We start from the raw sequence: 15,290 nt of genomic DNA on the forward strand, positions 1-15,290 counted from the left end.
GGTTTCTTACACTATTTTTTGTTTTGTTCTGTTCCTTTTGTTCCTCTCCATTGTCTAGTACCACAATCAACGAATATGTCAGGTGTTCATTGTCCACACCTGCAGCTCTTCTCCAATGTTTAACGTCTAGTTATTCGTGCTCTCAAATAGTGATTCGTTCGATGTTTGAGGTGGTAGTGGAAACCCAGACAATGGTTAATATTACTCAGTAGTTCTCAGTATCTAGTTGTATATTTTAGTATCGCGGTAGCTTCACGCCAGAGTTGGCGCAGTTCCAACGCTCCACTTGATGTACAAATACCTGTAAAGTTCCGGCATATTTATTTGGTCTAGTGATAGCATTTTTTGATGATCCGGTGTAAACGTTTCGGGCAGTGTTTAAATCTCTTTACTTCATACCGTTCATTATTGTTGTTCTTGAATGTGCCGGTATTTCGCTGCGTATCGTCCGAAACGAGATTAAGCATACGTAGCCGAATACTTGCACAATCCATTCTATACACGTATCTGTCTATATTCGGAATCATTTCGGTTGGGTCGCTGACGTGTACGTTTGAAACGCGCGGGTACGCGTCAAGCGACGCGCACACGTGCGAGCGGGAAACTCGGACCGTCAGCAGTATACTGCATCATGTGTACTGTACGCACTTCCTTTTCCTTTTCTTCTTCGCGGGACGTAGCTTCTCTGTATTGTTTTTTGTTGGAAAGGAAAACGAAAACAAATAAAGTTGTATGTTATGTTTTTTTTGTCACCAGCAACACACGTGTCTTATCGTAAATTATCTTAGTGACAGACAAAGAAACCTGCGGAGGTAAACGACCCATATAAAATATTTATAAAAAAGTAGCCTCTTTTTCGGTAGGGAAAAGAACACTAGGTTAGCCTAGAGATCCGTTAAATCGACCAGGGGATTTTTCACTTTTTTGTACGTTTCTGTGCACGAAAGCCTATATTAAAGCCAGTACCTATCTGCGCATATAGTCGGGATAAAACGACATGAATTACGAGTGTAGCTGCGGTGTATTTGCGTCCGCGCTCGAAACAGCGAGGTGGAGGCAGCAGTTGGAACCGAGGTGGGACAGTCGCAAACTACAGCGATGGGTGGTGCTGGCAAGCGTTTCACCGTGCCCCTAGCCGCTACGTTCCACAGAAGCCGCGTACGCTATTGCGTACCTGCTTCATGTCGTTTTGACCCTACTATAAATTTCCAAGGGTTTACTTTCCTAGTACAGTCTTATCAAAACGTTTTGATCTTATGAGATAGCATACAGCATGTTTTCTTCGCTAGATGGTTACTTACATGGCGGTGCAGTTTTCATCTGCTTTCATTATCTCTGAGTGAAAGCGTATCTTTTTAATGCAGTTAGTCATAGAGTTTCATGTAAATTACGAGTATGAGTGTGGCCGCACTCAATTCCTCAAAATCGTTTTGAAAAACGGCATGAGAAACGGTGTTTCTCCCAACGAGATTCGTTAGAACGCGCCACTCTTGTGTGAGCGTCGCATCCACGAGCGAGCTCTAAGATTAATTAGATCTCGTCACCAGCCTTCAAGTGAAACCAATGAATGCGGTGCTGATGGGACCGGAGCGTTTGCAACGGAGGCGCGCTCTAACGTACCTCACAGGAACAAACCCCGTTCCCACGCAGGTTTTTCAAAGACGATTAGGGGAATTGGCCGCGGCCACGCTCATACTCGAAATCTACACCCCCGAATTCCATATTTGCCCACTCAGACCCCAACATCATCAGTTCCTAGTGCGCTGCCTTGAAGTAGAAGTACCTCCAGGGTCAAAGCATATGTTGGAATTTTCTCAACAGAAGGCTCCACGAGCGATCGGTCTAAGATTAATTAGATAAGAGGGGAGTGAGCAAGAGGGGGTTGTAAATGGTCATATTCTCTAGGTGCCTTTGAAATGAAATTGTATAACTTTTGAATAAATGATTGCGGAAGACTCAAATTTTGTACAGCAAAAAATAGTTCAGTTACGATTTGATCTGAGGGTATACAAGCTAAAAAATGATAGAAAATTTCTTTTTTTTTGCACTTCTGGTCAGGGAACTAGTCCGCTCCCTATGAACTTATGTAGAATATGGATGACTAGGCCTGTTCTTGCACTGTGGACAATGCTTGATAACGTAGGCGTAGCTTCTCTCGCTCAAGCCATGCAAATTCGTATACGGTATTTGCAGTCAGTTGTTAATTCGAGGATAACTAACCATCGGATACTTGAATAAGTACAATACCGCTATTAACTTCTGTCCCAAAATCCGTCGCAAACTGAATTTTTGAGAGTGGGCAGAAGTAAATTATGAAAATACCTTTCGAAATCAAATGAGCTTTCAAATATACTCGAAGCATTTACTTTTGACAAATGTCGGGCTTGAAAACAAGCAAGGTTTCCAAAACCTTCGTTAATTGCTTTCACACCTCCGCAATCCTGCCCTTGTCATATCCCGCGGATACATCACCATGGAAAAATAGGTGTTCATAGGTTTGGCGTTAATTTCGTTAAAATAATTATTATATTCGTAATCAGGAGGTTATTTAGAGCATTTTTCATCCTCTTTCATTTTTTGACAGAGCATCGAGGAAAACTCTTAACTGCAAATATTTGTCGCTATAGGTATTCTGGTTCTCTCTAAAGGTATTTGGGGAAAGTATAAAGGGAAAAATTTACTATTTTTCTCAACTAGGTTCTAAAAAATAGGAAAGATAGAAACACCAAATTTTGCACAAATATAGAAAAAATCTGTCTCCACAAAATTGCAGTGTTATACTGCATGAAATCTAATGAGAACATCGTTATTCAACAACTCCTGCGCTACTTTGCGCTAATTTTACCCCTATTCCCACTTGTGGATTTGCTTTCTTCGCATAGAATTTGACGTTAAAGTTACTTTTTCCACGGATAAGATAAAAATTCATCATTATTGGATAAGAAGTATGCTCATTTAAATCTTTTACGCTGAATCAAAAAACTACCTTCTGTCAGAGATTAATCACTGATCGTTTAAAAGGCCAGCCTGAAACCTGTGTCACTCAACGAATCTGGGGTGGTACGGGTTTCAGGTGGATGATTACTATACGTGGTCGTAGATTGTGAAGGAGAGGTTGATTCCGTTCATCTCTCCCTGTATCAGTGTAAACGGACGACACCGGAACTGCCCGAATTGGTTTTCGACGAGTCGCAGACGGGGCGTAAACGTTGCGCATTGCAACAGAAGCCGTCGTAAGAAACAGCGTTCCGGGTCGTCGGTTTCTACTGATACAGAGAGATGAACGGAATTGCCTTGTCCCCACAATCTAGGACCCCACATAGGGATTACCCGCCTGAAACCCGTACCACCCCATATTCGCTAAAATCAGCTCTAAATTGCCCGTAAATGGTGCGAATATACTTTTATTTATCTATATCTATTTCGCTTATAGTTCGTTCGTTTCGTTGTCTTGTCCGTTATGTTATCCTTTAAATTAATCTTTTTGAATTTAATTCATAAAGCGAGAGGAGAGAAGGTCCTTCTTTAGAGAATCGTGCTCCACCCCATGCTTTACCCTGGGTGCCACTGCGTCAAAGCCTGATATCATCAGAAGCATAGAGAAACGTAGCATAGACACCGAAAAGTTTTGACTGGAATGAGGTATTACTTGTGGTATTAAGAAAAAAGTCCAAAAAAATCTGGTAATTTCCACTTCTTAAAGTACACACTGCCTTTCGTTTCTTCTGAAATATGTACGACAAAAAAAGACCAGTCATATCCGACATTCTATGCTTTATTTCATACTTATTTATTCTGCACAAATGATGTCAAATGACAATAAAGTGATTTTTACATCTATTTGTTCAGTAGGGTCAAGGCGATATGAAACACGGTGCGGTTGCGTAAGCGGCTGCGATCGAAGCGGCACGATGTAGGGTAGTGGATAGGATCCAAGGGGGGACCCTTACTAGCACCAACCGTTCCGTTCCGCACTGCGTCGTGCTTCAGGTCGTTTTGACACTAGTATACATTATGCACAACTATAGCTTGGGATTGCACCAAAACAGGGACATCAACCTGAGATTCGCTTCAAAATGATATTGCTCCTATTCTTGTAAAACTCTTCGGCTAAAATGCTTGTGGTTGTTCCTTTGTTCTTGTTCTGATCTTAGTGAAAAGGCCACTTCACAAATGATTAAAATTGAGAAGGATCGGTTCCCGGTTAATATGTCTATGTCAATACAGCGATAATCGGGTAGATTATTTAAATCTAATTATTTCTGTATAATGGAGGTTGCGAACCGCACTAGGTGCCATACTAGGTAGGTGTAGGTATAAGTGCTCCACGAGTAAACTTGGAAGAAAAAAAAGTGGTAAAAATATCAAGGGATTTCTGCCCACGTAAAACTACGAAGCAAGATCAAGAACAAGAACAATCACTGATGTTTAGTAGCGTAACAATTATATTAAAGGCATCACCCCACGAATCTGGAGTGGTACGGATTTCCGTTCATTCCTTCCTAATTGCCGTAAAAAAACGGCCAGGAAGATACGGCTTCGAGCGTTCCGGCGCACTATTTTCTACAAGGAGTTCGATTGGAGCGCGCCAGCCCTGTGCGGCGCCGCATCTTCCGGGCCGTTTTTTACGGCAATTAGGAAGAAATGGACGGAACCACACCCCTCTCCATAATCTACTATCCCGTATACGAATACTCCACCTGAAATCCGCACCACCTCAGATTCGTGGTATGCTGCCTTTAAGTAGAATCATAGTTGGAAAACTGTTGTTATCAGACTCTACTATCTACGACGAATAGTCACAACAACATGGTAACATAGATGAATTCAGCAGCAGATTAGCAAACAAAAAATGTTTCTAAGGAACGAAATCGCTTCAGACTAATCGCAACAGAGATAAACAAGAATTCTAGGGAAACAAATGCGTCTAGGGACAGAAAATAAAAGAAAATACAATAACAGTTCAGAAAAAAAACAATGCCAATCATAACATTCCAACATATATTAATAGCAACTCTTGCAACTTTCAAAATTTTCATCGATATAGGTTTGTCAGAAGAAAAAATGCGTGAAATGTTCCTATACATGCAACTAACCTAGTCTGCCGCATTGAGTTCCCGCCCATTGAGGGTCACGGAACTCCTTAAGTGTGGCGCCTAAATAAATTATTACAAATAAGGGAATAAGGATAAGGATTAATATGAAAGTAGTACTTTTGTTGAGTTTTCATGTTAAGCAAATGCATAAAAAATAAAAATCAGCCGATAATTAGCTCAGCAAATCTTGATTAAAGGCATCACCCCATGAATCTGAGGTGGTGCAAATTTCAGGTGGTATTCGTATACGGCATAGTAGATAATGGGGAGATGGGTGATTCCGTTCATTTCTTCCTAATTGCCGTGAAAAAACGGCCCGGAAGATGCGGGGTGTGCACAAGGCTGGCGCGCTCCAGTCGCACTCCCTGTAGAAAATAGTGCGCCAGTACGCCTGAAGCCGCATCTTCCGGGCCGTTTTTACGGCAATTAGGAAGGAATGGACGGAATCATCCCCCTCTCCATAGTCTCCCACCCCGTATATGAATACTCCACCTGAAATCCATACCACCTCAGATTCGTGGGGTGATGCCTTTAAATTAGCAAAAATGCATGAACAGTTACGCACGGCGTTTTGTTAAGGAAGTTTGGGTACGTGGCAAATTGAAAAACGAATGCTCTCCCACGGATGCCTGTGGCATCGCTAACTACAAAAATGCTAATCTTACTGTGCTGAAAAATTCGGTTAGTAACTGAATGGACGTAAGAGAAAAGTTGAGAATGTTTTGGCAACACTCACTATGTAGGCGCACCCAGAAACACAAATCCTGTGAAAGACCTGTGAAATTTTTTCGGGAACATATTTTTGTCCATTGGTTCTAAATACTTTTTAAAATCCTACCACGAGTACATCTGTCCGCACTAAATCGGTCATATGATCAGGATGAAAATCCTTCTGTATCTGATCCAGCAAAGAATACGCGCAAGTTGTTTTTGCAATAGATAACCTTCCACATTAAACCAAACAAACGGAAATAGTCCTTTTGCAGCAAGGAAAAGCACAGATGTCAATCACAAAACGTTAAAACAAACTAAGTGAATCCCACGTCGAAATCAAAGAAGTTGTCTACGAAAAAATTATGTAATGTCGTCAAGCCGCACTGCCAGGCATTTTTGCATAAAATACGTATTAAAAGAAATGTTCTCATTTTGATCGCCTTCAAATTGCAAAATCATTTTGACCGCGGTTTGTACGCAGCTGACTGAAGAGCAATATTACCGAAATCAAAAGTTAGAGCTTACGTCCAAGAACCGCAAAATATTTCACTATTTCGCCATTACACTGTTGTACGATTTCTTGCTCTATGATATAAATGAACCATAAATTCTAAAAAAAAAGGTAGAACTTATTCTTATAGGGGGAAGAAGGTACTAACTTAAAATATTCTTACTAGTCACCTGGGAAACATTGCTTCCACAAGTTTACCAACTCCTCCATGTCCTCGTTTGTTCTTCAAAAACGGGTTTAGAAACTTTTCAGAACTGTAAACAAGAATGACCTACTCAAGTGAAACGACTCCAGTGAATTTAACGCCTTTGTGGTAGCGCCGATGATGATTGAGCACCTGGAACTTTGAAATCGGACAAACATGAAGAATAAGGAGAATACAACAATCTTCCAAGAACCTTTTTCTGATGTGACGCCACATAAGTGCACAAAGAACACTTTTTCACTTCTTTCCCCCAGTGGACTCTAACATGATCCACTAAGCGATTTTTACCGTAGCGTGGTCGCCAGGACACCTTCGAAGTGCACCCCTGGTGAAAGCGTTAGGAATACTGCTAAGTATGAAAGTAAGTATAAATTGTTCCGTAAAATAAATTGAGAGGCCAAAAACTGTGAATGAAGTGCTAAGTAAGATACATGGCGAAAACCATGAATTAATGACAATCATATTACTAAGTATTGTTATAGACGGAAAAGAGAACTTACTGGATACTTGCACTCGAAAATTTTTCCAGTGGGTTCCTGTTTTCTTGACAATAAAGTACATTTCTGTCCAGTAGCTTCAACAGCATTCTAGAATAAAGACAGACTTAGGATCTGAAAGAATTTTGGCCACAAGATGAAAAACAAACCTCACTCCTTTCTTCTTCAGGAGGCGACTGCTGAGACTGGGACGAGGACCTGCGTGCGCGCTTACGGCTTGACTTGTGTGACAATACTTTCTTTCTAGTGAGTTTCTTGGCACTGTCAGACATTTTCTCTTGGAAAGCTTGTGCTGTATTACTGAGCTCCGCCAGGACGTACGAGGTATCCGCAATTTCAAGCGCATCGTTCTCTTCTTCCGCCTCTCCAACAGCTAAGTTCTCTTGAGTGATTCGTACTGGCTCTGCTCGTCCAACAATGCCCTCTCCATTGGAAGAGCATGTTCGACTCAAATTTGTAATACGCATACCATCCATAACCTCTTTCGAAAATTCCAGAAACGAACACCCTTCTTTCGTTCCGTCCGTATTATTCGGGTGCTTTCTTTCATAGGCGTCACCACTATTTGTAGTCGTAGATAGAGGTGTAATCGGGTATTCCTTTAAAATCTGAGATGTCTCCGGGAACAATTTTTCTGGATTAGTTTCGTGGAACTTTCCGTTTTCTTCAAATTCGCAAATGCAATCTTGAAATATCGCTTCACCACCTGAAGCGCAAAATAGTGTTAATAATAATTAATAAAATAGATATTACAATAATAATAAATTCCTTAGCGTTGCTGGCTCACTCCGCTTAGTAACCCCAGACAGCTTTATATCTGTCTTCGATCACATCACTTTTGTAGTAAACGGTGTTGGTAATACAAAATATATCAAGCATTAAGTGTAGTTGGGTCAAAACGACATGAAGTACGGACAATTGCGTAAGGGGCTGCGCTCGAAGCAGCGTGGTGGAGCGTAGCGGCTGGGATCGTGTAAAAATTCTCGCTACCGCCATCCATCTCTGCAGTTCGCCATCGTCCCACATCGATGCCAACCACAGTCTCCACCGCACCGCTTCGAGAGCTGTCGCCTACGTAACTGTCTGTGTTTCATGTCGTTTTGACCCGATTTTATATTCATCGATAGCGCGACTAGAACTTGGTGGCTGTGAAGATTTGTACGACCGCATTGTATGTGTCAAAACTCATGCTCTCCCAGTACCTCAAACTATCTCTCGTGGTGTCAAGCTAATACATAGCAAACCTTCATACTTAAGAATAAAAAGTAACAAATCTGTCTAACAGAAAGGATTACCTAGGTTTTCTCCGCAGTTGTCACTTGAAGGTCCCGCAAGTGCACTAGAACAGCTCAAGTTGACACCGACTTTCTTACTAATTTCACAACTCTTCGAGACGGGTTCCTCTTCCTTCAAATGAGACAATTCACAGAGAAAAAGAAAATTCCGACAAGCACTAGTCTGTAGTGAAATGGAAAAATCCTTTCGTACCTTCACAACTGTGTCATATAGTCTGCTTACGTCTCGAAACTGTTTTTGGTCAAAACAAGGAAAGTTTTCAGAGGGACGAGCATCCTCAGCAGCGCCAATTGAATCCTGAGAAGATGATATCTTTTTCAAAAAGTAGTAGAAAATCTACATAAGAAGACCAATATACAGTCGGGTCAAAATGGCCTGAAGCTCGGTTCAGTTGCGTTAACGGGCTGCTCTCGAAGCGGTGCTGTGGAGCGTAGTAGTTAAGATCGAATGGGGACCCTTGCTACCACAATTCACCACTACCGCTGCGATGGTCCCGCCTGGATTTTAGCTGCTGGCGCTAAGACGCCTATTCCAGCGCAGCCGCTTACGGCTTATCTGCACGAAGATTCATATCGTTTTGAGCCGACTACAGTTCGTGATCCATACATCACGACTCCACAAAATGTGGGGTAAAGCGTCGTTTGGGGGGGGGGAAGGGGGGCGCTCAGTGGCGCCCTTATTTCTCGAAACTACAACTTACTTTTTTCTCTTAGTAACTTAAGTTTACATGTCATAGATCCTCTAAAATCTAGGCCTTAGGGTCCCGATTGATTTGATTACTTACGTCGATAAATAAGGCCACCACTGAGTGCCACCCCCACCACCCAACGACACTTTACCCCAAAATGTGTTCAGAAACAAAACGCGGAAACCGCTGTGTCACAGTAGTTGCATCGTTAGTTCTCAGAAAACACTAGATTTATTAGAGTGTTAGTTACCGATGACTATGAAATACCTCGACTGCTGTTTTCCTCTCATATGATTTCGATTTAAGAATAGGCACATCCATAATAACAGAATGACAACCAATATCTTGCTGAACAAGAACTATCATCTATGCCATAGAATCTGGGGAATACTCCACATAAATTACTTACTAGTATGTTTTGAATATTGACTCCTCGTTCACGTAGCTCTCCTACACTAGTATCGTAGATGTTGATCTGTACATAAGATGAACCATACGCCCACACACTTGGGTCATTCACAGCGGAAAGCACTTTCCCTCTCATAATTACCGCCGTAAGCAAAGGTGCTTTAAGATGGGTGCCACCAATAAAAATGAGGATGCTGTAGTTAACGTGCACTAAGCAATGTGTGCAGTTGCAGAAAATGAAGGATTTCAACGATAGACGTGAAAACCTTGTACTGCTTTGCTTTGTTTTTTTATGCTATGAACTTTCGTCACTCCAGAAATAAATGGAACTATTATTGAAGGCATCACCCAACGAATCTGAGGTGGTACGGATTTCAGGTGGAGTATTCGTATACGGGATAGTAGATTATGGAGAGAGGGGTGATCCCGTCCATTTCTTCCTAACTACCGTGAAAAACGGCCCAGAAGATACGGCTTCGGGCGTTCTGGCGCGCTATTTTCTACAAGGAGTTCGGGCCCGATAGCCGTGTGCACACGCCGCATCTTCCGGGCCGTTTTTTACGGCAGTTAGGAAGAAATGGACGGGATCACCCCTCTCTCCATAATCAACAATCCCGTATACGAATACTCCATCTGGAATCGGCACCACCTCAGATTCGTGGTATGCTGAATTTAATGAGTAAAAGAATTAAATGGAGAATTAATAACAGCGTAGGCTGCGGCGCTCGAAGCGGCGCGGTGGAGCGTAGCGGTTGGGATCGCGTAAGGATCCTCGCTACATCGCAATTCGCTATGGTCCCACCTTTGTTCCAACCGTTGTGTTCACCGCACCGCTTCGAGCGCAGCCGCTTTCGCAACTGTCCGTACTTCATGTCGTTTTGACCCAACTATAACTAGGAACAATTTCTTTCATACTTCACATTCACGAACCTGCACCAAATTGTGGAATTTGATTGTGGTAAAAAAATAAACAATGGGATAAATCTCGACGGAAAGCGTTTTTTAAAATAGCAGTGGTATAAAAATTCTAAATCTTAAAGATCTTGAATTTTCGAAACCAATCGGAGGAATACCCCAGCTAGAGCTTAACTGAATCCAAATCAAAGTTGGAAGACTGTATATCTGTTTTTTTTTTTCGAGTTAGGGCTTATTCCTGTTACTGGATTGGGCACTGCACTCAATGTGAACTCTAACCCATAGATAAAGGAAAATCGACACTCTTTTTTTCAGGGGTGCATTCGGCCCTTTCTCTATTTTCATGGGTGACAATGCTCCAATAGACATGCCTTCCTTCTTGTCTGTTGCACAATGGAGCGGTCATGTGCTACACTAATTGTACTTGATCGACCATCTCAACTCCTTTGGGAAGAAGTGCTTGTTTTTCGAAACGCCTCCCGTGCACGATAAACAATGTTGTGAGCAATGCCAAACTTTTCGCCTCTAATAATTTACAGTGAAAAATCCGTTTCGAATTTCATAGTGGCACAGAGGTGTGTAGGCTTTATCGACGTTCTACAATGTAAGATTTACATATCAGTATCATATACTGATGAAATTAACGCAGTTAATATTGCCCAAACAGTTATCAAATCAAGGGAAAGTTGAACACAATTTTTCTTTAAAGAACAACGGAACCTATTATCAATACATGCTCAATTGCAGATACGGAAATGGAGATGGAGTAATTGAAAATCTGAATAAGAGATAATGATGAGATCAGAGGTTGACAATGATAACAACTTGAATGACATCAAAACACTGTCCAAAATGGACAGCCATCCAAGATAATGGACGAGATACTATTCACATAACAAAACAGCCGAAATGACAAATCTGGACAGGAGATGGATCAACATGCGCTTGAGAAACTTTGAATGATTTCCATCTGCCAGCCAGCTCAACTATTCCTGAGTCGATTCCACCCTGTATAGCAGAAATGGTAGCTCCACCGCGAAGAGAATGAGATGTGAGTCGACGATGACCCAAATCCACTGGTAATGGCGCTTTCTGAATTTGTTGGGCCACATTTTTCCTATGTGGGGGTCTTCCACTCTTGTTTCTGAAACTAAAGTCGGACGCTTCAAAAGGTGAGCAAGCATCGCAGTACGAATCCCACAATTCTTGTGAGCTGTAATACCATCGAAATACCACCGCTGTACCTTCCCCGATTTGATCGGTTAAGGACATTTTAATCAACAGCCACCAAACTGAATCTCCGTGATAAACCAGGTCCGAGAAACGTAGGGTACCGAGTTCACTAATCCGAAGAAAGGCTGAAAACGCCAACAATATTAATGTTGCACCCTTCAAAGACACCACGGAGCCAGCTTGTAGAGCCTATTTTATAATTTTTTCGATGTCCTTTTCCGTACCCTTTGTCTTGTGGCGAGTGGGAGGTCCCATCCTGTTCGCGGTTCGTAGCATTGCCGGCTGAATCTCCATGTTCACCCTAGAAACGGGACTGAAGAAGTGCGTTAGTGCAGTGACATGATATCGTATTGATGTAGTCCTGTCTTTGTCGATGAGATATGATTTGAAAACGTTGTTTTTGAAGTGCTTTAAGCGGGACATTGAATCGAGTGACAAACTTCAGGAAGTTTTTGTTGACCCTTCTATTAATGCGTAGCGTTCCTGGCGCTACTGACAGATCGATACATGAATCAATCACTCTGGCCGTGGATTTCAAGACTCAGCGTGACGCCATAATCGCCGTATTTTCTTGTTTCCTCGCACTCGGGTGCGAAGCTAGACTATATCAGACCATCGTCCGAATACGTCGCTACGAAGAGCCTCTCCATTTGTGCAAAAGCGGTCTCAATAATTTGGTGAACATATAAGGAGTTGGAGAAAGACCAAAAGAAAGAACAAAAAATTTGAAAATTCTACAGTTCCACCCAAAAGCCAAAAAGTTAGTGAAATCCTTGTGCATTCTCACATTATGATAACTTGAGTGCAAATCAAATGATGCCATGAATCCGTCTTTTGGTAGTAATGGTAAAGGTTGTGCTACATCTTCATATTTCACACTCGCCTTCAGAAGGAATTTATTAAAAACTGATAAAAAAAATCCAAAATCAGACGTAACTTCTTACCCTCAGCTACAAAGATTGGATTAATCATCACTTTCTCCCATTCGAGTTTAACCATTTCTTGAATGTGCCGGAACTCAGTATACGCGTTTGATTTTTCTGTGCTTGGTGGGAAGACACATTGAGTGCGTATGTGCCAAATCTTTCGCAGTTGAAACACATGGGCTTGAGGCCTCTCTGGCCGCATTGCTGCGGCACGAATCATCCGGGATAGACCTGTAGAGGAGATGCCTGCTGCTGTATCCCTTCACTTGGTAACTGTTGGATTGAATCGCTCTGGCAGATCTGGAAAGAAGGAGGAGCGGGTGCTCAGGCCGATTTTCCTCCTCGAAAGTGGTACTTTCTCCCCATGTATGGCTGATATCTTCCACACTTGAGAGCGCGTGACTGGTTTCCTCTCATCCTTTCTTTTTCCTCGCAAAAAAAGCAGCTAGAATTGGGTTCGAGGGCGTAAAATTACGAGTAGTACCTCGTTCCTCTCGGTCAGCGAATGAATAACTCTTAGTAAGTTATTCTCCAAACCCATCCTCTGGTGTGTATTCAACGATCAGAGACAGAAGAGATAGAATTTCTGAATTGAAGTCGAATTGACGACTCAGACTCATGGCTTCGTGAATTTAGGTTTTGACGACAATGACGGGGCAGAGTTAGAAGACTTAGAAGTCGTTCTGATTTACAACACCAAGCTGTCAAAATCTTCTCTCCGCATCTGCACGATATTGTCCGATATGGTCGCTTCAGGATCTTGGTAGGTATCAGTCACAGAAATAAGAGTAGCGCTCAGCAGCCGATGAGCCGGAATGGTTTTTGGTACCTTTGTGATCCTCAGTCACGTCTTTTATTTCGTAATAGTGTCTCGCCCCCAACCAAAGAACAACCAGAGAACACTATTACGAAATCACCCTATGCCACTACCCACCTATCTACTTCGTAGAAAGACGAAGAAAAGTGAAGAATGTAGTCCAAGATGTCGTTTTGAATTTCGAGAATTGTAGTAGTATTGACTACGAATTGTCCATATTATTCATATCAAAACTTCAAAACTCGGGAATGGGAATGTTTTGTAACGAATAAAGGCTGTCCTACGGCAGCCGTAGGTTATTTGAGTGATCTTCGGTGTGGCTGTGAGTATATCCCCCGTGTGAAGTCATCCAAATGGTGCCTCAGTACCATGCTGCAATGAACAACATCACCACAGCAGAAACTCAGCAGTACACCGTAACTGTTGACACTAAAGCTGACACACACTATCTTTTCCCGTTCCTTCAGCTGCCTCGTATTGCAGCCCAGTGCCATTTGAAGCTATCATCGACCCCGATGATAGATAGGGGGCGTGGTATAAAGTACCGTTCGCTGTTATGGTTATTCTATCACATTACTACTTGTACCGTCCAAGAGTGCGGCAGACAACGCTCTTCCCATTCTTTCATCCAATCCTATTGCTGGCAAGCGTTCTGCTCACCTGTATTCACATAATAAAGACATTTCACTGAGCCACTGCTTTTTGGTCTGTTCAATTAGGGTGATAAAATCCCTAAGTCTCTAGTCACCCACTCAAACAAAAGCTATAGTCAAGCCATGTGACCAATTTTCTGTGGACGACTGGGTGACCACTGGCAACATACTCCCGCACTTTCATTCATTTCCACCGCAGTTAACATGCTATGTTAATTTACCTTTGCGTTCCTTACGCTTTATTACAGACACGTCGAGTAGGAGATGTAAAACGTAGACAACAACTTGCTTCCTAAAGGATTTTTGTTCTGAACGTCGAAGTCCTGCACGACAAACTTGAATCGAGTTTTCAGATTCAAGGAGCAGATGCTTGAGAAGCTCCTCGTCGTGAGATGGAAATGATTTCGTAGAAATCCATTCTCTTACGTGTCAAGCCAGATAACTCCCACTAGTGAGATGCCCCCGGTTAGACGTTCATACTGGAAATACCAGTAGCGGTCAAGAGCATGAAAGTAACTAATGTACACGATATCAATATCATAGAAGACGGGGTATCTGAGCACCTGTACAGGTGAGCACTAGTAACTTTTATTTCCACTTAAAGGCATCACCCCGCGAATCTGAAGTGTTACGGATTTCAGGAGGAGTATTCGTATACGGGATCGTAAATTATAGGGAGAGAGGAAGAGGTGAGGAGGGATTCCGTCCATTTCTCCCTGCATCAGTGGAAACGGACAATCCCGGAACGCTGTTTCTAAAGTCCTCAATTGCAGCGCGCCACCCTTGCGCCGCCCCCGCCAGTGATTCGTCCGAATGGGTTTTCGATGAGTCGCAGGCGGGGCGGGGTTGTGCGGAGCGCAAACGTTGCGCAAACATAAGCGTCATAAGAAACAGCATTGCGGGGTCGTTCGTTTCCACTGATACAGAGAGAAATGGGCGGAGTCAGCCCTCTCTCCATAATCTACGATCCCGTAAAACTCCACCTGAAATCCGTGCCACCTCAGATTCGTGGGGTGATGCTTTTAAATGAGTAATTCAAACTGTCAAATAGTTGCATTCAGAGTCAGCAAGCGCAACGTCGCGGCCACAATACGCTATTTCTGGAAAACGATGATGCATCAGAAGTGAGTTCAGTTCCAGTTCGTATAAATGTATGACAGATATGGCCTGGACTGCGTGTTGCTCGCAATTTTATAATACGATGTCTGGGTCCGGACGAAACTTCATGTACTGTTCGATCACTTTGTTTATTCTATGTACATTTCACAAGGTTTGAGAGTCTTCTGCTCCTTTTTCTTTCAATGCAACGGTAGAGAAAAACCCGTGAAATT

The 15,290-nt window shown here is 42.5% G+C and overlaps 2 protein-coding genes across 5 annotated transcripts; both read right to left on the reverse strand.

Annotated features, from left to right (window-relative positions):
- Positions 1 to 1,732: 1,732 nt before the first annotated feature.
- Positions 1,733 to 9,551, reverse strand: RB195_004906 (uncharacterized protein; the record flags this gene model as incomplete). Of its 4 annotated transcripts, XM_064177128.1 has the most annotated exons (11): positions 1,733 to 1,842; positions 5,097 to 5,156; positions 6,492 to 6,544; positions 6,597 to 6,658; positions 6,720 to 6,851; positions 7,027 to 7,113; positions 7,173 to 7,729; positions 8,319 to 8,430; positions 8,512 to 8,616; positions 9,275 to 9,355; positions 9,417 to 9,551. In XM_064177128.1, the coding sequence occupies 11 exons, from the start codon at positions 9,549 to 9,551 to the stop codon at positions 1,733 to 1,735; spliced, it is 1,494 nt and encodes a 497-aa protein (XP_064034253.1). The 4 variants fall into 4 exon arrangements, with proteins under 4 accessions (XP_064034253.1, XP_064034252.1, XP_064034254.1 ...); XM_064177129.1 differs by lacking the exon at positions 6,720 to 6,851; XM_064177127.1 differs by lacking the exon at positions 1,733 to 1,842 and having other exon boundaries at positions 5,092 to 5,156.
- A 1,667-nt stretch (positions 9,552 to 11,218) lies between these two features.
- Positions 11,219 to 11,857, reverse strand: RB195_004907 (uncharacterized protein; the record flags this gene model as incomplete). The annotated part of the gene is made up of 2 exons (XM_064177131.1): positions 11,219 to 11,688; positions 11,788 to 11,857. The coding sequence occupies 2 exons, from the start codon at positions 11,855 to 11,857 to the stop codon at positions 11,219 to 11,221; spliced, it is 540 nt and encodes a 179-aa protein (XP_064034256.1).
- Between the last annotated feature and the right edge of the window lie 3,433 nt (positions 11,858 to 15,290).

The sequence above is a fragment of the Necator americanus genome, chromosome I, assembly GCF_031761385.1.
Source record: "Necator americanus strain Aroian chromosome I, whole genome shotgun sequence".
Taxonomy (NCBI): domain Eukaryota; kingdom Metazoa; phylum Nematoda; class Chromadorea; order Rhabditida; family Ancylostomatidae; genus Necator; species Necator americanus.